This window comes from Gobio gobio (genome assembly GCF_949357685.1).
Source record: "Gobio gobio genome assembly, chromosome: 8".
In the NCBI taxonomy this organism is placed as follows: domain Eukaryota; kingdom Metazoa; phylum Chordata; class Actinopteri; order Cypriniformes; family Gobionidae; genus Gobio; species Gobio gobio.
In genome coordinates this window covers 50,824,990-50,847,056 of record NC_137114.1, presented here as the reverse complement: position 1 = coordinate 50,847,056, position 22,067 = coordinate 50,824,990, and the positions used below count along the sequence as shown (strand labels likewise).

Sequence of the window (22,067 nt, the reverse complement as noted above, 5' to 3'; positions counted from 1 at the left end):
TAACGAAAAACATTTACAAGTCTTGACATCATATCTGGGAGATAAGTCAGTAAATTTGAGTAAAATCACAGGCTTGCTTATCCTGTGGGAATGTGCCACGCAAAATTCAGATGTGGGGGAGTAATTTCTAAATCACACCAGGTCCCCAGATAATACTAATCCCGTGCGAATAGGGCTTTACCCAGTGCTCATCTCACATTTAAACAATTCATAAATATGTCAGACATGAAGGTAACTATAGAATTACACAAAATTAATCTAGTTATTTGGATAATACATGTTTTGTCATTGAAAATCAAATTACACACCAGTGAGTGTCAAAACATGTTTGTCTTGTAAATATGTAGTGGATTTCACCCAGCAACACACACATTCTCTCTCACACACACACACACACACACACACACACACACACACACACACCTCTCTCTCTCTCTCAGCTGAAGGATGATGAGAAAAGACACTCGTCCTCCTTAACAGTGACTGCAATTAATCTAATACACAGGTCCCAGATACGGCTATAAACATACATTGGACATCAAAATGAAAGCTACACACATTTACTTCACTAAACGACATTTCCACACACTCAATCCACCAAAATTATATGTGGAGAAACTTGTTAACAGGGAAAACCCCGCGCTCTAATTCGGCGCTTGGGCGGCAACATAAAACTCCACAAATACTTCGAACTGTTAGCAGAAAATTACATAAATAAACTTGTTCGGTTTTATGGGACTTCTATAGTTAATATCAGCTCGAAACGTCACTTAATGCAGCATATTTTCACTCTTTAAGGCAGAAACACTGCAGAGACGTACCTGACTGACTCTCTCCGGTCGCGGCGGTTCTGACTGAGCATGCGCGCGACCGGTCCATCACAAATGACGTCATCTCACAGAACAAACTATTCTCCTATATATAATAAGTTTCCTTTGATGCTATTATGAATGTAATGGATAATAATTGAATACACTGTGATCCTCTGTATGTTTAACATTTAATTTAGAAAATGTGCCTTGTCATTTTCTCTCTGAAGATACAGAATTTTTTTCATGTATTTTCTCTGATTCCTTTTGGAGAACATTACAGGACTGGCTGATAGAAAAAGACGTGAAGGTTTCACTTTTACCTTACAAAATATAATGTATAAGATAACCAATGATTGTGTTTTAGTTGATTTGATTAGGCCTAATAACATTATAGCCTATTATTGCCAAAATACTTTATACATAAATGTAGATTCTTTGAATCCCCTCCCCTATTCAGAAATTAATTACAATACTTTCGGATGCCCACAGTAAAATGGAAAATAACATTGCATAATTTGTTCGTATCATTCAACCTGTTGTAGTTGAATTTTATGTTATGTTTATCAATTTTTTTGTGTTGAGCCTTTCATGACAGCATTTTCTATGTATTTTGACTGTTCTATGCCATTTTGTTTCATTCAACAACAACAAAAAACAAATATATATATATATATTTCTCATTGATGCAATAAATAAACTCTTTACCACACTTGTCACAGTTAAATGTTTTTTCTCCAGAGTGAATGCGCAGATGATTCTTGAGATCAGTTACACATGTGTAACTCTTTCCACACTGAGTGCATGTATACGGTTTCTCTCCAGTGTGAACTCTCATGTGTGTGTTAAGGTTTCCTTTACGTGTGCAACTCTTTCCACACTGAGTGCAGGTGTGCCGCTTTTTGGCTTTTGTTCTTTGAGTTTTAAAGTTATGATGTTCCTCCTCCTCTTCATTCAGCTCTTGTCTTTGCTGTTTCACTTCCACCTGGTCTAAAATACACGTCAAGTTAGAATCAGTTCAAGTGAACCCGGATTTAACAGCAGAAAGCAACAGAGATCAGGTGTCAGACCTTTCATGTGGCAAAGTTTTATCCTGTCATTCACTTTTTAATATAGTTAAGTTTTGTGTGTTCGCGGAGAGATCTCCGCTCTGTATGAGAGTTTAAAAATATAAAAGTGAGGTGAGCAACGCTATGCATTTTGCCGCCTTCACGGCACGCTCGCTGTCGTTATTAAGCTAAGGGGTAAACAGCTGCTGCTTTGATGACACAAACGCACCTAATCACAAACAGAAGCAGAATCGAGTTAAAGGGATCCCATGGTGTTGAGACTTGTATGACTTAATATAACATAAATGATGTGTCTTACTGAAATATGTAGTAGAAAACCCATGAAACATCCACGTTATTTAAAAAATCCATTATGTATTTGGACAATGGGCGGCGCAATTTTGTTTGCGTTCTAGGTTGATGATGTAGAATGGTTGCACTCGGCAATCAACTGGCGCTACCTGTAGCTATTTTAATGTTTGGTTTTGTTTAACTCTGAAAAAAATTTTCGAGGTGTGTTGTGGTAAAAATAGCTACATGTAGCGCCAGTTGATTGCCGAGTGCAACCATTCTACGTCATCGACCTAGAACACAAACAAAATAGCGGCGCCCATTGTCCAAATATATAATGGATTTTTTAAATAACATGGATTTTTTAAATAACATGGATTTTTTAAATAACATGGATTTTTCATGGGTTTTCTACTACATATTTCAGTAAGAGACATAATTTATGTTATATTAAGCCATACAAGTCTAGACACCATGGGATCCCTTTAAATACTTAGAATGGATATGTCCTCCGCCCAGGGTCACAGGTGCTGTAGATGCTCAGTGTGATTGTGAATATATTTTGTGTGTGCATTTATTAATCATTTTGAGTCTAAAATCATCCCACACAGCTTCACGTACTTCTGTAATTTATTAGTGTTAAATTATTTTAACGCGTTATGGAATTTAAATTAATCGCATACGTTAACATTGACAGCCCTAATAGTTTCCCGTCTCTTTTATTTGGGGTATTTCTTTGAGTAAGTGTTCAAGCAAAGAATAATTCAATAATTGTCTTGTTCTCCAACATATAAAGCACAAATCTTCTGGCATTTCACAGCAACACTAGTTTATTAGTTAACTAACTACACATTTACTTTATGTGAATCTCACATGATTTACTTGAACGTTTTGGATCTGAAGAAAACAGTTGCTCACTGTGACACATAACACTTTTTAATATGAGCCACTAGGTAGTTTGATCGGGTGAAACTCTTCTCACACTGAGTACAGTGGTACGGCTTCTCTCCAGTATGAACTCGCTCATGTTCTTTCAGGTGATGAGACCGAGTGAAACCCTTCCGCACAATATGAGCACTTGTAAGGTTTTTCTCCAGTATGAATTCTTTGGTGCAGTTTCAGTTGGGTAGATGTAGTAAAGCTCTTCCCACAGTCAAAGCACATATACTCTCTCACTTCATTATGTGTCTATTATCTGGTGCTGTTTAAAATTATTCATCCATGAAATACTCTTTCCACAGAGAGAACACATGAGGCTTCTCATCTGAATGAACTGTCAGGTGTTGTTTTAGCTGTGATGATGAAATAAACTCTTTACCACACTGATCACACTTGAATGGTTTGTCTCCAGAGTGAATGTGCAGATGATACTTGAGTTTAGATAAATCTGTGAAACTCTTTCCACACTGGTGCATGTATATGGTTTCTCTCCAGTGTGAACTCTCATATGTGTGTTAAGGTTTCCTTTATGTGTGAAACTCTATCCAAACTGAGTGCAGGTGTGCAGCTTTTTGGCTTTTGTAAATTTACGATGTTCCTCCTTCACTTCATTCAGTTCTTGTCTTTGCTGTTTCACTTCCACCTGGTCTAAAATACACATCAAGTTAGAATCAGTTCAAGTGAACCCTGATTTAATAGCAGAAAGCAACAGAGATCAGGTGTCAGATCCTTCATGTGGCAAAGTTTTATCCTGTCATTCACTTTTTAATATAATTAAGTTTTGTGTGTTCGCAGCAAGATCTCCACTCTGTATGAGAGTGACTTAGGCCTGTGTGTGCACTTAGGCTGCTTTCACACTAGCAGTTTTGGTGCTCAATTTTAATGACGTATGATTTGATAAATGTTGTGTTCTACTGTTCAGAGTCTTTCCCTATATTTCGGAAGAATGATCACTCTCGAGCCCCACAGGATACAGCCCTGGTCTGTTGAGAGCTGGTCTTTCCTTACAAGGAATGGTTTCAAGTGCTCATCTGTGACATGATTGGGCCATCCAGACAAAGTTAGGTCCAACACTTTTGATAGCAAGGGATTTCTCCTAGTTTCCGTGGCGATGTCCTTTACACAGATTGGCAATTCATCTAGGTGTGAGACTTGAAACACAGTCTCCTCTTCCCCCCCTGTAGAGGATGTCTCACATGGTAATCTGGATAATGCATCCGCGTTTGCATGATCCAAAGAGCATCTGTACTCTATTTCATAATCATAGGCCAACAAGGTCAAAGCCCAACGTTGCATACGGAGAGCAGCAAGTGTTGGAATGGCAGATTTGGGACCTAGGATTGCAAGGAGAGGTTTATGATCAGTTAGCAGGTGGAACTTGCGGCCATACATATATTTGTGAAACTTTCTCACTCCATATGCTCAGGGCCTCTTTCTCAATCTGCGCATAGTTTTGATGCAAACATGATGGGGTGCTCTTCCCCTGAAGGTAGCACATGTGAGATAACTGCACCGACGCCATAGGGAGAGGCATCACAGGCGAGTCTCAGTGGCTTTTTTGGATCATAGTGAGCTAACCACTTACTTGACAACAATTGCTGTTGGCAGGTGTTGAAAGCATGAGCACACTGTGAAGACCATTGCCAATTTACATTGGTCTGCAACAGTTGGTGGAGTGGGTGCAAAAACGTGGAAATGTTGGCCACAAACTTTCCATAGTAGTTCTGAAGTCCCAGAAAAGATATTTGTTGGAGCAGGGGCCTTTACAATCACTTCCACCTTGCTCTCCGTTGGATGCACTCCTTTTTCATCAATCCTGAATCCCAAGTATTCCACAGAGTTACAGAGGAATTCACATTTCGATTCCTTCACTCTTACTCCATATTGTTGCAGTCGTGACAGCACGTGTCCAGTACTGCAAGATGTTCCTCAGAACAGTGGTTCTCAACCCCAGTCCTGGGGACCCACTGCTCTGCAGATTTTGTGTCTCTCTTATCTGACACACTCAGTTCAGTTCATGGAGCTCTCTCCTAACGAGCTGATGATCAGAATCAGGTGCCTTAAATAAGGTAGACATACAAAATCTGCAGAGCAGTGGGTCCCCAGGACTAGAGTTGAGAACCACTGCCTCAGAAGATGGTGCAGAGACCAGAATATCATCCATAAAACACACTACATGTTGAAGTCCTTGTAGGATTTGGTCCATCGTGTGTTGGAAAATTGCAGGTGCTGTGAAAATTCCATAGGCCAGACGATGGTACTTAAACAGGCCTTTGTGTGTGTTTATGGTAAGGTACTGCTCGAATTCAGTGTCCAACTGGAGCTGCTGATATGCAAAAGACAGATCAATCTTACTGAAGACTTTTCCCCCAGCCAAGGTGGCAAAAAGATCCTCCACGTTAGGTGGTGGATATTCCTCTGCAAGAATGCATCTGTTCACTGTGACTTTATAATCGCCACACAGCCTAACTGTCTTGTCTTTCTTTGGCACAACCACAATGGGAGCTGCCCAATCGCTTCTTCCAACCTGAGAGATAATTCCGTTTCTCTCCAGGCGATCAAGTTCCTTTTCTACTGCTTCTTTAAGAGCATACGGAACAGGCCTTGGTTTGTGATAGATAGGTTGAGATCTTCTTGCACTCTCACCTTTGCTTTAAAGTCACAAATTTTGCCATATCCATCCTGAAATAGCTCTTTGTGTTTTTCCAGTACATCAGAGAGGGAAAGAACACTCACCGGTGTCGCATGTCTCAAGCTGAAGATCTCCTTCCAGTTTAAGGATATTGTAATGATTCAGATAACTCTGACTCTAGACTCTAGATATCTCTCTAGATAACTTTCCATAGTAGTTCTGAAGTCCCAGAAAAGATCGTGATAACTAGATATCTCTCTAGATAACTTTCTAGATATCTCTCTCATGACTCTAGATATCTCCCAAGGGTAGCATGTACAGGGTGAAAAGCAACAGTCCTAGTACTGAGCTTTGTGGTACTCCATACTGAACTTTTTATCGGTGTGACATCTCTTCATTTACTGCTACAAACTGATAATGGTCAGGCAAATATGATTTAAAACATGACAATACAATTCCACTAATACCAACATAATTTTCAAGCCTATGCAAAAGAATGTGCATAATAATGAACAATAGTATCAATAGTATCATGCAGCACTAAGATCAAGTACAACAACAATCAGATGCTAATAAGAGCAAATAATTTGTAATTCTAATGAGAGCTGTCTCAGTATTATGATATGGTCTAAATCCTGACTTGAAATCCTTGCAGATAGCATTTCTCTCTAAGAAGGAACATAGTTGTGAGGATACTGCCTTTTCTAGTATTTTTGACAGAAAAGGTAGATTTGAGATAATTCCTAGAATATATGATTTCTAGAAGAATATTTTTCAGTAGATTAGTCGGTATTGGTTCTGACATAAATGTTGTGGATTTTGATGATTTAACGAGTTTAGAAAGGTCTCCCGCTCCTTAGCAATAAATTAATAGAATTTTTCCTCAGGAACACTACAATACAATGTCTGATGCGATACTGTAGTGTACGGTTGCATGGTTATAATTTTCTCTCTAATATTATTGCATGTAAAGAAGTTTATTAAGTCATTAATGCTGTGCTGTTTGGTAATGTCAGAAGTTGAAGCTTTATTTCTCAATAATTTAGCCACTGTATCAAATAAATAACCTAGGGTTGTGTTTGTTTTCTTTTTGAGAGTCGAAAAACAAGCAGATCTAGCCATTTTAAGCCCTTTCTGTATGCAATTATCCTTTCTTTCCACAAAATGTGAAAAACCAAGTGATTTTATTCTGGCAGCTGTATCATCACACATGCTCGAAATACAGTTAAAATTAAACAAAAATAAATCATCAAAATGAACAGTACACTCTGGCTTGTTTATGCAAACTTCCCGCCAAACATTAGCGGATCATCCGAACAATAGGGGTCGATTAACACCCATAACAAAGAAAACACATTTAGTTCAGCACCAGTGCTATAATAATAATCATCATGATCACAAATATTATCATTGATGAAATGTGAACAAAACCCATCCTTAATAAGACAATTACCATTTCAAGGCATTCATATCAATCTCTGTCCTAGTAAAAGGTATAACCCCTAACAATTAGGGGTTGTTAGGGGTTATATACCCCTACCAAACACTTGACCAGACAGGTAAGATCTAGTATATAATGTCTTAAACATATATGCAAAATAAAAGAAATATGAAATATTCAAAGTCTCGGTTCCATTCTTTTATTCAGCTACAAACACATCGTCTCCGTGCACATTTCAAATAATAATCATGACAAACAATAAATCAATATACACAACTGATGTTCACATGATAACCTGTGTGTTCATCATCACAGCTCCATTTTTCGGACTGATATGGTGCCCTGGTGGCCTGTATACAGTAGCCAGCACAAATTTCAAGCAGGATTTACTTACACAAGATAGTGTTACATAAAGCACCATCACTTCAAAAGAGTTATATTTGAAACTAAACTTCTGAGTAAAACTAGAGATATTACTATAAATTACAGCAACCTTTCAGACGAGGCTCGTGTTTATAACAGTGATCTTGGACCACTAAGCTAGTCGTATCCAAAACAGTATCTAAAGCCCTTACATTAGTATTGTCCTCGATTAAAGTTTGGATGGATTTCTCTAATTCTAAAATCTTCTCCGTCAGTCTGACTATCTCCCTGCATTTATCACGTGAAACCCTCGTGACTGACAGATAAGGCTATCCTCACCATGTTTGTTGACTGATCCGAATCACCACAGTTGTTTGATGGACTCAAACACAAACCACTCAGCAGTGAGGCCCGAGAACAACCGGTAAAAACTGATAACACAGGCTCATCTGGGTAACTGAAGTCAGCGCTAAATACGTTGATTTAGCTCTCACATGATTTACATTAACATTTTGGATCTGAAGAAAACATTTGCTCACTGTGACACAGAACAATTTTTGATATGTTTGACTAGATGACCTGATTGGGTGAAACTCATCCCACACTGAGTACAGTGGAACGGCTTCTCTCCAGTATGAACTCGCTCATGTGATTTCAGGGTTCCAGACTGAGTGAAACTCTCGTCACAATATGAACACTTGTAAGGTCTTTCTCCAGTATGAACTCGCTCATGTGATTTCAGGCTTCCAGAATAATAGAAACTCTTGTCACAATATGAGCACTGGTATGGTTTATCTCGAGTATGAATGGTTTGGTGCTGTTTCAGTTGGGCAGGTGTAATAAAGCTCTTCCCACAGTCACAGCACACATGATCGCTCACTTCATTATGTTTTTGCTGGTGGAGTTTAAAACTGTTCGGCCATGAAAAACCCTTTCCACAGTGAGAACACACATAAGGCTTCTCAACTGAATGAACGTTCAGGTGTTTTTTTAGCTGTGTTGATGAAAAAAACTCTTTACCACATTGCTCACAGTTAAAAGGTTTTTCACCAGAGTGACGGAGCAGATGATAATTGAGCTCAGTTGAATATGTGAAACTCTTTCCACACTGAGTGCATGTATACGGTTTCTCTCCAGTGTGAATTCTTAAGTGTGCTTTAAAGTTTCCTTTTTGTATGAAACTCTTTTCACACTGAGGGCATGTATACGGTTTCTCTCCAGTGTGAATTCTCATGTGTTGGTTAAGGCTTCCTTTTTGTTGGAAACTCTTTCCACACTGAGTGCAGGTGTGAAGATGTTTGGCTTTTGTTCTTTGACTTGTAAATGTATGATGTTCCTCCTCCTCATCATTCAGTTTCACTTCCTCCTGGTCTAAAATACACATCAAGTTAGAATCAGTTCAAGTGAACCCTGATTTAATAGCAGAAAGCAACAGAGATCCGGTATCAGATCTTATATTTAATCTGAAAGGTTTGCTCTGGCCTGCACATGTTAATATAGTTAAAATAGGTTTGACAATTGCTATGGGACATTCTACAGAATTGGTGCAAACCGCTAACAATTTGCAAACAAAACTTTTTTGGGTGTTATTCCAACAAAGTATAGAATATGTCACACGTATGTCTGCTATAAGTGCTGGCTGTGGATAATTTTTCATAGTTTTGGCACAAAATGCGTTCAATGACTACATCTTTCAAATTAAATTCTTTTCTCACTTTGACACAGCAACAGTCAAAACTCCAGGCCATTTTGCACAAACTTTTTAAACTGTTAAACTTAAGTTCAAAACAATAACCTAATACAAAACTGAATAAGACAGAAATTTGCTACATTTCTACAGTAATATTGTAATGAAATTAGATGAATTATAAGCTGTGGAGAGTGTCATTCTTATTGATTCTGTAAGAATTAGTTGATTTGAGACTTGAATTAAGTGTGCTGTTTTTATTTATTTCTAAAGAACTTTTTAGTAGCCTATTTGGTGCACTTTAAAGGGATATTTCACCCAAAATGAAAATTCTGTCATCATTTACTCGCCCTCATGATGTTCCAGACCTGTATGAGTTTCTTTGTTCTGCTGAACACAAAAGAAGATATTTAGAAGAATGTTTGTAACCAGGCTTCTTTGGGGGCACCATTGACTTCCATAGTAATCTTCCTATGTGTTCAACATAAAGAAATGTATACATGTTTGGAACAACTTGGGGGTGAGTAAATGATGACAGAATTTTCATTTTTGGGTGAACTGTCCCTTTAAGCCGTCATTCTGAACCAGTAATCACTTTTTTGAATTTCAAAAATGTAATTTTTTTAAATTAATTTACTTAAATTATGACTATATTATCATGTAATTATTTGTCCCATTTTATCAAAAAAATTTTTTAAATGTCATAAACTTTATATGACAGGATTATTGTTTATGTATGATTATAGCGTAGCTAAATTATAAATTAATAATTACATTTATTAGGCTATAATCTATTAATTAACCTGTCTAAAAAATAATAATTTTGTCTGCAAAGCTCTGATAATATTATATTAAGATATTATCCATTAAAAAAAAACTATAGGCTACCTTTAGAAGCACAGATGTGTCTGTCACCGCTGTTGCTTTAAGTCAGACAGTCTGAGACACTGAAATGCTTCTCATAAAGTGTGCAGTTGGCCTGAGGTTCATCCTGAGTTACTGGACAGACCCATTGATACCTTTTTGATATTCAGCTCTATATCTGGAGATCCTCTTGCGTTTAAACGGTGGACGCGACGCGAGCTCGACATGTTTTTAAAAAACGCGCAAGTTTACAGGCACACTCTGGCACAGCGCATGTTCTCGAGACTCCGCCGCTATGGCAACAAAGCCGCTAAAACGCAATCACGCACAAATGAGCTCCTGTACTACTTATTGTGAAATTGATTTCTTTATATTTGCTATAAGTATTCTCCACACTGCAAAATCCTTGTGTGTTTATTGAACTACGTGTGGACCTATGTAAAATACGGAACAAATCGCGTCCCGTATTGGTTTGATACGGAACGCGTCATTTTGCTTGTAAATACGGGACGATTCCGTATTTTACGGGACGGGTGGCAACCCTAGGTACAAGACCAAATCACTAAACAATCATCATGGCTGTTGCTGCAATCCGCAAAGACACTGTACACCATTGAGGCAATAGTGAAAAAATATAAGCATATTAGGTGCACTGTCCGGGGGAAATCGAGGGCTCGGAGCTTGTAATTTAGCCCAAACCCAGAGTTCTGCCCCGCATTGCAGACCATGAGTGAGGAACGGGGTGGCGGAGGGATGCACAAAACTGTGGAGGTAACTTGGTAAGTCAGCTCTCAGATGTGTATATACCTCTTCTCACGCTGATTAGATAGACAGTTTGAACATGCTCCTCGCAAACTTTGTTATAAAACATCATTTTCACTTGAATTCTGCAATCTCTCGAGATGAAGACATGTAAGAGGCTGACAATTAGCTGAACATATACTAGTTTAATTAGTGACACTTGGCCTAAAATCTTTAAAATAATTTTTTTTCCATATTAAAATAAAGATTTTAATTGAATATTGCAGCATGAAACCTAGTTCAACAAAATATTTCTATAATTAAATCACTGGCAGAGACCCCTCCCCTATCAACCAATCACTGTGGTCATAGTTAGTGAGCCTGATGACATCATCCATAGCAACAAGGTCAACCCCGCCCTTACTCCTAGCTTAAGACTTCTCTCTATTCCTTAGTAAAAGTTGGTCTAAGCAGCTTTGTGAATAGGTATTAAGAGAAAACGCGTAACTAAGAACTATTACTGCCATTTAGGAGAACTCTTAGTGGTAAGATACAGTGTTTTGTGAATACGGACCCAGATATTTTGGGCTGCTTTGCAAATGAGGGTCAGTAAAACACAGGATTTGCACAAAAGTTGCTTCTCAAAGATGGATCAATACCAATTGTCCAACTTCATATCCAGAACATGCAAGTACTGCATGTTATATTTTATGAATGTACACAAATCACCTTTGTGAATGTGCTTGTTAGCACACTGATGGACTAATGTGGCTAAAGTTACCATTAACTCTGGCGGTATTCACAGAGATCAGAGCTATGCTATTAGTTTTATTTTTAAGTAATAAAAGTGCGCTACAGGCAGTGAGCATTTTCAGGCTAAAAATATAAGCTCTGGTGTCTGTGAACACAGTAAGGGACAATGGTAGCTTTAGCCACATTAGCACATTCAGAAAGGCGATTTGCAAACACACACATTATCAAGTGCAATACTTGCATGTTCTGGATATGAAGTTGAATAACAGAGTTGGTATTGATCCATCATTGAGAAGCAAAGCTTTTTTTGAGCTTCAAATGTTTGGCTGCCATTACAAAGCTTGGAAGAGCCAGGACATTTTTTAATATAACTCTGATTGTATTTGTCTGAAAGAAGAATGCCATATACACCTAGGATGGCTTGAGGGTGAGTAAATCATGGGGTAATTTTCATTTTTTGGTGTTTAAGTTAATTTAGGGTTTAAGTTAGGGCTGTGTTTTATGATTGACAAAGTGTGTTTGTCAGCTGAAAATAATTGCTAGTGTTCTGGAAGAATGAGTTGATTTGAGATATGAATGAAGTGTTTGGGAAGATTTAGTGCATTTTGAATGTGGCAGTAACTGTTGTGTCAAGATGAAAGTTGGTTAGGAGACCTGTGTGAAGAGTTTGTTTTGAGTATTGAGAAATGTGTCCTAGCAATTAAAAAAAACAAAAAAAAACTTGTGTTTCTGTAGTGAAAAATTTCAATTTCAAGAGAAACAAATATTGAGAAACTTTCTAAAAATACAAATTGAGAATTAAGTGCACAATTACTAGAAATGTGTAACATGGATATTTTACTAAAAATACCTTTTCCCCCCTAAGATGTTTCCAACTCTGCCTTTGAACCAATTCTGTAGACCAGCCCATATACACGGTTATGATCATTTATCATCCATATACTGCTGTAAGGTGGAAAATAATCAAAGATATTTGAAATGGAACAAAATCCTCTGCTTTGCTGTTAACTGCCATCGTCGTGATCAAGATATTGAAGTTGACTCAACCCCTTCCCCCTTAACGCCATCAGAAGGGCCAGGTTGAGTTAGAAAGACAAAAGAATGATTGGCCGGCTGGCCAACAGGTTTTCGCACCTTTGATACAATGGGGGAAGTTTTGTCTGATTGGTTATTTTCAAATGTCTCACGGGTTGGTCTGATTGGTCAGTTTTACAAGAGTCAGGTTTGAATTTGGTGACATCAGGGAAGAGGATAAAAGAGAATTTGATCTGTAGCTCGCTCTCTTTGGTTTCTCTGGCTTTCTCTGGAGAGAGCTATTCTTTAGCTCTCTCTCTCTCTCTCTCTCTCTCTCTCTCTCTCTCTCTCTCTCTCTCTCTCTCTCTCTCTCTCTCTCTCTCTCTCTCTCTCTCTCTCTCTCTCTCTCTCTCTCTCTCTCTCTCTCTCTCTCTCTCTCTCTCTCTCTCTCTCTCTCTCTCTCTCTCTCTCTCTCTCTCTCTCTCTCTCTCTCTCTCTCTCTCTCTCTCTCTCTCTCACAGGTAACATTCTAGGCAGAGGCCTACAGAGCATAATTAAGGGTTTATGTTTTACATTTATTTGAAACGATTTTAAGTGTAACCATAACCAGAATTTGTGTTTCCTTTTAGAAGAGATTTATGTCTATGATGTAATTGACATTTTACATTTACTTGATTGTTAATAAATTGTTACATTTTGATCCTTTCTGAATTAATCTGTAATTATTAACTATCTCCAATGTGGAACGTTATAATTGTAACAAAGGGTTAAAACGGAACGATCAAATGTATGATTAACTACCAAATATAGATGACCAAACAATCGGTTGGGATTCTCTTCTAAATGCGACAACTAAATGAAATGGAGTCAGATAAAGAATATTATAATCAAATCCATTCTTCCAGCGGAAACACTGAACGCGTGCGGCCTTCACCGCGGTTCGCTACCGATCCTTGGAGCGAATTCATGCGGTCTTACACTGCTTATTATCCAAATATACCAAAGCAGTCAACAATGAGGAATCAAGAATGGACACCAACCTGTTTGTTCCTCACTATCTTCATGTTTTATTCTGGATGGTTCTGGATCACTCATGTCTTCAATCTCCTCTTTAATAAACTCCATCTTTAACAGTCACACAGATTTCAGCTGCTACACCTGGAGTTTGTCCTTCTCTTGTAGGATGATGTGAATATTCCCAGTATTTATTGGTGAATTGTTGTGGGAGGGGCTTCACTGCAGGTGTGAACTGTGATCACTGTGTTTTGATTCAATCTGCATTTAAAAAGTACAGGCCATAATGTTTAACTGAGCTGCTGAAAAGTTCCCCGTTTTGACCTCACTCATTATGGTGATGTCTGAGATCTACTGTAAATTGGCACATTAAGCACGTTTTATTGGTGTCGAAAGGCTGAAACAAACTACAGGATCATCACCTTTGACATTTCATTAAAACACATTAAGTAATTAGAATCAGTTCAAGGAGGTGAACACTGTAGGGTTGTAACCGTATGAGATCTCATGGTAAACAATATTAAACAATTATTAAATAAATAAACAGTATTACATTATGGTTATTTCGATCATCAGTTAAAATGAATTTTCAAATCGTCGCTGTCCGATGAAAACCACATGTCCATTTTGCCGATTTTGAGATTTTTCGATGGATTGAATGTCCAGATTCATTTCCGTATACAGTATGCTTCACATATCTAAATGGCCAATGAAAAGTTGTGAAATCATGTCATCTGATTTTCACGTATATCCATTTGGTGTCAAAGCTGTCAATCACGCCGCGTATCTCCCGCCCTGTGGAAGCATCTCGCCGGTCTCGTGAAGTTTCATCGAAGCTCAGCACTGGATAGCCTGGTGAGACAATGACTTTCCTTCATCGAGGTAAACGTTTCCCCCCTGACGCCAGACGTACGTCTAGGAGTGACAAAATTACGGTAGGACTGTACAAACAAAGTATCTGTCTAGCATTACCATGTCAGTGTATTGATTCATTGTCCCTTCATAGTTTGCAAGAGACATTTAATAAATGTATAATTAATATGAAATAAACTAAGCGTATTTAATAAACTAAGACGTAGGCTATTTAATAAACTGAGCATATTCCTCTGTCAATATGAAACGCGACTTGGCCATTCTAATTAATGATCGGAAGAACGCGTATCGACCACCGTTACTGTAAAATATGCACGTATGTCCATTTAAACTCAATTTTGGTCAAATGTGGATTATATCATTTCACTGGCAAGAATATGGTTACATGTAAAGATGCCGTACCAAGTATGACAACGCTACATTCAACTGCTTTTGAAATACGGTGTTTTTTTCACTTCCTGAAAAGTAACCGTTTTGGACATACGCGAGTTTCATCGGGCAGCGACGAAATGCTTTATTATAACAAACTTGATTTGTTTGTTTTGTTTATTAAAATTTCAATAAAACGTGTCTCATCAACTAAATTCAATAATTGATTATAAATTAGATTAACAGCTTTTTATTATTAATTTATTAAAATGTTTAAGAGTATTAAGTCCTATGAAATGTATTTTACTCATGTTTTTTTAATGATTTAATACAAATATTAAAAAGGGTGGTAATCATTAGGGTAGGCCTACAATGGTAATATAATATATTTCTATCAAACCAATCTTTTATTTTGACAGGTTGTAGTGAAGATTCTTTTTCAGAATTTCTGTTTTGTATTTGATGAAAATGCTCATTATGTGTTCTCTCAGAGCAGCTCTGGAAATGTTTATGTATTCATGTCCTCATACAGTTGTGGTCAGAATTATTGGCTACCCTGGTAAATATGATCAAAGATGGCTGTAAAAATTAATCTGCCGTCTTTAGCCTCCTTGTTAAAGCCCCCATGCTTGGAGTGGGGCGGATCTGTGTGATTACATATGCACACATATTTAATCACATCTTCTAATTAAATATATGTGCAAATAAGGACACTGATACAGTTGTATGTCAAGTCACCTTTATTTATAAAGCGCTTTTTACAATACAGACGTTTCAAACCAGCTTTACAGTGATAACAGGAAAATAATGCAACACGTTTGTTTCGGAAGTACCGAAGTTCAATTGTTTAGTTCAATTGTGTCAATGCAGACAGATCAATAATATTGTTGAATATTATATCCCCATTTAAGCAAGCTGCGTTTTGGATCAACTGGAGCTTGTTTATTAAAGGATTAGTTCACTTTCAAATAAACTTTTGCTTATAATTTACTCACTCCCTTGTCATCCAAGATATCCATGTCTTTCTGTCTTCAGTCGAAAAGAAATGAAGATTTTTGATGAAAACATTTCAGGATCTTTGTCCAAATAATGGAAGTCAATGGGCTCCAAACGGTTCAAGGTCCAAATGAGAGGTTCAGTACAGTTTCAAAAGGGCTTTAAACCACATCAAACGGTACCAGACGATCAAATAGGGTCTTATCTAGCGAAACGATCGATCATTTTTTTAAAAATAAATAAAGTTTAAGTTTTATAAGCACAAATGCTCGTCTTGCTCTGTTCAGAGATGTGCGCTCGTGACGTCACGTAAAACGCAATTACGTTGAAAAGGTCATGCTAGACGCAGGCGCAAAGACGTTTGAATATGTGGATACGGCTGTAACACTCAGCCTAAGGAAGGCAGTTTACACAAGTTAAAACATTTCTGAACTTCTCTTTTAAAGGTGTTAGAATCAATTGCTTAACCAATAAACACAGAATAAATGACAACCCAAAGTGTATTAAACAATAAGAAATGCCAAAAACAGTATATACAATATAGAAACAAAAATGTATGTAATTGCAGTGGAATAGTCCATTTCAGTCCAATGTGTGTGTGTGTGTGTGTGTGTGTGTGTGTGTGTGTGTGTGTGTGTGTGTGTGTTGGATCGGCCTTACCGGTAAGGCTTTTAGTTCGGGAGCACGATGAAATACAGCGCTGTCCTGTTCAGTCTCTCAAAGGTGAAATACTCCAACTTGTTATTTCCTCAACGAGATAATCCTTAACAGACGATGACAACCGGTATTGTAGAGCGATCGATCGCGTAATCCACAGTGAATTGAATTGAGAGTGTCCTCTCTCGAACGCCGGCAAGCCGGCACTTTTATCGGATGTGACAATCAGCTGTCTGACCCCATGACGTCACAGGGATTCCCTGGATCTTCCCGATACAAGTCTCACGTGAGTAAAACGGGAACACAAGCACATATCCGGGCAATATACCAAAGGGGAAAACAATACAAAAACAGCTGTATTAAATTAATAATGAAAATAATTCACAGCAGTATAAATATTCCCCCATTATGTGGCTGTGCTACACGGTCCTCTTTCCGCTCATTTGTAAACACTGACTCGGTACTTCCGCCTGCGTCTGGCGTGACCTTTTCAACGTAATTGCGTTTTACGTGACGTCAGGAGCGCGCATCTCTGAACAGAGCAAGGCGAGCATTTGTGCTTGTAAAACTTAAACGTTATTTATTTTAAAAAAATGACCTATCGTTTCGCTAGATAAGACCCTTATTAATCGTCTGGTACCATTTGATGTGGTTTAAAGCCCTTTTGAAGCTGTACTGAACCTCTCATTTGGACCTTGAACTGTTTGGAGCCCATTGACTTCTATTATATGGACAAAGATCCTGAAATGTTTTCATCAAAAATCTTCATTTCTTTTCGACTGAAGACAGAAAGACATGGATATCTTGGATGACAAGGGGGTGAGTAAATTATAAGCAAAAGTTTATTTGAAAGTGAACTAATCCTTTAAGACTGAAGTGCAAGCTGTTTATTAAGACTGCAGGGCAACCACCCAGTAGAGCACCTTGAGTTCATGAATGCATGAACTAACAGTTCCACATTTGCAGAAGTGGAAAGTAATTAGTTACAAATGCTTTCGTTACAGTACTGGAGTACATTTTTCAATGGTTCTACTTTCTTGAGTATAATTAAACTGTGGTACTTTTATTCTTACTTGAGTTACTCTTATATCGTCATTTACTGCTACAAATTGATAATGGTCAGGCAAATATGATTTAAACCATGCCAATGCAATTCCACTAATGCCAACATAATTTTCCAAGTCTATTCAGAAGATTGTTGTGAACAATAGAATCAAATGCAGCACTAAGATCAAGTAACACTAATAGAGAGATACAACAACGATCAGATGATAAGAGCAAATAATTTGTAACTCTAATGAGAGCAGTCTCAGAACTATGATATAGTCTAAATCCTGACTGGAAATCTTAGCAGATAGCATTTCTTTCTAAAAAGGAGCATAATTGTGAGGACACTGTCTTTTCTAGTATTTTTGACAGAAAGGATAGATTTGAGATCAGCCTATAATTAACTAATTCTCTAGGATCAAGTTGCGTTTTTTTGATAAGAGGTTTAATAGCCAAATTTAAAGTTTTCTGTATGTATCCTAATGACAAAAGATGAATTAATGCTATTAAGAAGAGAATATATGATTTCTGGAAGCATCTCTTTCAGTAGATTAGTCAGTATAGGGTCTGACATACATGTTGTGGATTTAACGAGTTTAGACAAGTCTCCCTCTCCTATAGCAATGAATGGATGTAATTTTTCCTCAGGAACACTAAAATGCACTGTCTGATGCGATACTGTAGTGGACAGTTACATGGTTATAATTTTCTCTCTAATATTATTACATGTAAAGAAGTTAATTAAGTCATTACTGCTGTGTTGTTGGGATTTGTCAGAAGTTGAAGCTTTATTTCTCAATCATTTAGCCACTGTATCAAATAAATAATCTAGGGTTGTGTTTATTTTCTTTTTAAGAGAGTCGAAAAATAAGCAGATCTAGCCGTTTTAAGACCTTTCTGTATGCAATTATCCTTTCCACAAAACGCAAAAACCTCAAGTTTGGTTTTCTTCCAGCTGCACTCCATTTTTTGGACTGATCTCTTGAGGGCTGTCTAATGTGATTTTCTGTTGCAATATTGAGTTTTTCTAAGCTATCTGGGATGCTGAGGAGATGAAACTGATAAGGAAGATTATTTATGAAGCAATCTTTACTGGTAGAAGTGATAGTTCTACCTTATTTGTAACAGGGAGTCGGTTCTTGGCCTTGGCTAAATGTAGTATACATGAGACTAGATAATAATCTGAGATGACAATATTAGATCTAAAGTTTGATTACAACAATGAGTGGTTCCTGATAACTGTTAAATGTTTTCATTATCTACATGAATATTAAAATCACCAACAATTAGGATTTATTGTAGCCAGTAGTAACTCTGATAGAAAATCAGCAAATTATTTTAAAAAGTTGCTTGATGGCCTCATAGAAAAAAGAGATTCAAAACAAAGCTATAGGGAGCTACAAACACAAACAGCAGCGAGGCCTGATAACCTGTAAAAACTGATAACTCCGGCTCATCTGGGTAACTGAAGTTAGCGCTATACACTTGCTAAGAGCGGTTTTACTTTGTGGAAGTTTCACGTTTGGCGAGCTGTTTGTCTACAAGTATTTAATTATGTAATCCGGGTATCGGCTATGACTGTCCTTCAAGTTTGAACTTGACAGCAACAGTTTTCTTAGTAGGAGCTTTGTGTTTAAAGACATAATAAAATATTTAAACTCAAGTTAATATGTTGTGTCTAATTATTTACTTATGTGACTAGTATCTGTGTAATAAGCTGGATAATGTACATCCAGCTGGTTTTTAGTCGCAGAATAAACCCTGACAGGGTGATCAGGATTTTGTGTCACAATGGGGTTTATTCTGCGATAACCAGATAGATGTACATTATCCCTTACTTGTCTCTTGCAATTTTGGTATTTCTTAGAGTAAACGTTAAATCAAATAATATACATATAAAAAGAACATAAAACAAATATTGCGGCAATTCACAGAAATGTATTAGTTAACTAACTTCACATTTACTTTATGTGAATATCACATGATTTTCTTGAATGTTTTTGATCTGAAGAAAACATTAGCTCACTGTGACACAGAATAATGCTTTTTAATATGATTCACTAGTTTACTTGATTGGCTGAAACTCTTCTCACACTGAGTACAGTGGTACGGCTTCTCTCCAGTATGAACTCGCTCATGTTCTTTCAGAGATCCAGACTGAGTGAAACTCTTGTCAAAATATGAGCACTTGTAAGGTCTTTCTCCAGTATGAGTTCTTTGGTGCCGTTTCAGATTTCCTGCTGTAGTAAAGCTCTTCCCACAGTCAAAGCACATATAATCTTTGACTCCATCATGTGTTTTCTGGTGCAGTTTAAGACTGTACAGCCATGAAAATCTCTTTCCACAGAGAGAACACGCATAAGGCTTCTCATCTGAATGAACTATCAGGTGTTTTTTTAGATTTGATGATGAAATAAAACCTTTACCACACTGATCACAGTTAAATGGTTTTTCTCCTGAGTGAATGTGCAGATGATACTTGAGACCAGTTACACATGTGAAACTCTTTCCACACTGAGTGCATGTATACGGTTTCTCTCCAGTGTGAATTCTCATGTGTTTGTAAAGGTTTCCTTTATGTGTGAAACTATTTCCACACTGAGTGCATGTATACAGTTTCTCTCCTGTGTGAATTCTTAAGTGTTCCTTAAGGTGTGCTTTTTGTGTGTAACTCTTTCCGCACTGAGTGCAGGTGTGCGGTTTCTCTCCAGTGTGAATTCTCATGTGTTTTTTAAGGTCTCCTTTTTGTGTGAAACTCTTTCCACACTGAGTGCAGGTGTGTGGTTTCACTCCAGTATGAAATTTCATGTGTTTTTTAAGGCTTCCTTTTTGTGTGAAACTCTTTCCACACTGAGTGCAGGTGTACAGCTTTTTGGATTTGTTTCTTTGAGTTTTAAAATTATGATGTTCCTCCTTCACTTCATTCAGTTCTTGCCTTTCCCGTTTCACTTCCACCTGGTCTAAAATACACATCAAGTTACAATCAGTTCAAGTGAACCCTGATTTAATAGCAGAAAGCAACAGAGATCAGGTATCAGACCTTTCATGAGCCTTTTTTTTCTGTCAGTCATGTGTTAATATAGTTAAAATATGTTTTACCCATTCTACAGAATTGGTGCAAACTGCTGTCAACTACTAACAAAAACCTTTTTTTTCTGCAATTAGCAGACAAATTGATCAAAAAATTTGCTTTTACGTATGTACAACTATTTAGAACTGTGCTAGCTAATGTGCTGATTGGCATCTTTGAACAAGGCTCAAAAGTATCTAAAATTGTCACTACCAAAACAGTCCCGAAACATGGTTATGTTTCAGCTTTGACATCATTGTTTTGGTAGCAGGGCTCGACATTTACGTTTGTCTGGGACAAGATTTTTGGAAGGGGGAAGTGAAAGATAATTTTACTTATAAGTTTACAAGTAGCCTAGCCTGATTAAAATGTCAATAACAGAAAATAACTAGGGAATCAACAAAACACGATAACGATTCTACATTCATTTTTTTTGCATATGTAATGGAGGCCAACTAGTAGTTGCTGTGTGAGTAAACCTCGCTCCTCTGATCTCAAGAGACACTCTAGCGACTGACACTAGAGGTTGCAACCTTTAGCCTCCTTGTTAGAGCGTCCGACTCATGCCGGCGGACCCAGGTTTATGTCCTGCTTAGAGCGAGCAGGTTCGAACATGAGGGATTAAATTGGTGCCGTGACCCGTATGGGAGTGAGGTTTGGGGGGTGAGTGTAACGGAGGCCAGCTAGTAGTTGTTGTGCAAGTAAACCTCAGTCATCTGATCTTAAGAGACGCTCTGGCGACTGACGCAAGAGGTTGCAGCCTTTAGCCTCCTTGTTAGAGCGTCCGACTCTCATGCCAGCGGACCGGGGTTTGAGTCCCGCTTAGTGCGGGCGGTTCGAACAAGAGGGGTTACACATACAAAAATCAGAGACTTCACTCGTTCAGATCATGACTCCAACATGCATCTGTTGCGTTATTTTCACCCTCTAATGAGTCTGCACAAAAAGTTTACAACAAAAACAGTGCAGACTGAAAACATGCAGTAACTGAAAACAAATGTATATTTCACATGGCGTTTTTTGTTCATAACTTTATGACAACTGCACAGATCATAGATCAAGGCACATCACAATATACAGCAGATTCTTATGATTTAAAAAGCAACATAATCCATTGTGTCGATTACGAGATATTACTCACGGAATGATGCAACATATTTGGCTAAAAATATTCCTCTCATCTTACCGAGATGCAAAGTGTGATCCAATGTTCCCGGAACCGTCCAGGTATGTTTTCCAACGTGGAATAACATAAAATGGGTATCATTTTAAAGCTTAGAAAAAAGCTTTAAAATGCCAGCCTTTAATCCATCTAACCATTTTGATTAACACAAAAGAAATTCTGAGTAGTCTCTATGAACTTAAGTGTACTTCTTGCTGGCGCCACCTACGAAGACATTAATAATCATATTTTTCAAAACCATTGCCTTGAATAGGTGTCAAAACAGGTGTTATTTG

The 22,067-nt window shown here is 37.6% G+C and overlaps 1 protein-coding gene across 1 annotated transcript; it reads right to left on the bottom strand.

The window, feature by feature from the left end:
* Window positions 1-7,347: 7,347 nt before the first annotated feature.
* LOC307130015 (uncharacterized protein) lies at window positions 7,348-13,858 on the bottom strand. Its single transcript, XM_079822836.1, has 2 exons — window positions 13,624-13,858; window positions 7,348-8,895 (listed from the first exon to the last, which is right to left on the bottom strand). Exons 1-2 carry the CDS (start codon window positions 13,706-13,708, stop codon window positions 8,060-8,062), a joined length of 921 nt encoding a protein of 306 aa, XP_079678962.1. The 5' UTR covers window positions 13,709-13,858; the 3' UTR covers window positions 7,348-8,059.
* Window positions 13,859-22,067: the final 8,209 nt, after the last annotated feature.

Coding starts and splice junctions, on each gene's coding strand:
- LOC307130015 (XM_079822836.1), bottom strand. CDS start 13,708: ATGGAGTTTATTAAAGAGGAGATTGAAGACATGAGTGATCCAGAACCA. Junction 8,896..13,623: donor AGATAGTGAGGAACAAACAG/GTTGGTGTCCAT, acceptor TGTGTATTTTAG/ACCAGGAGGAAGTGAAACTG.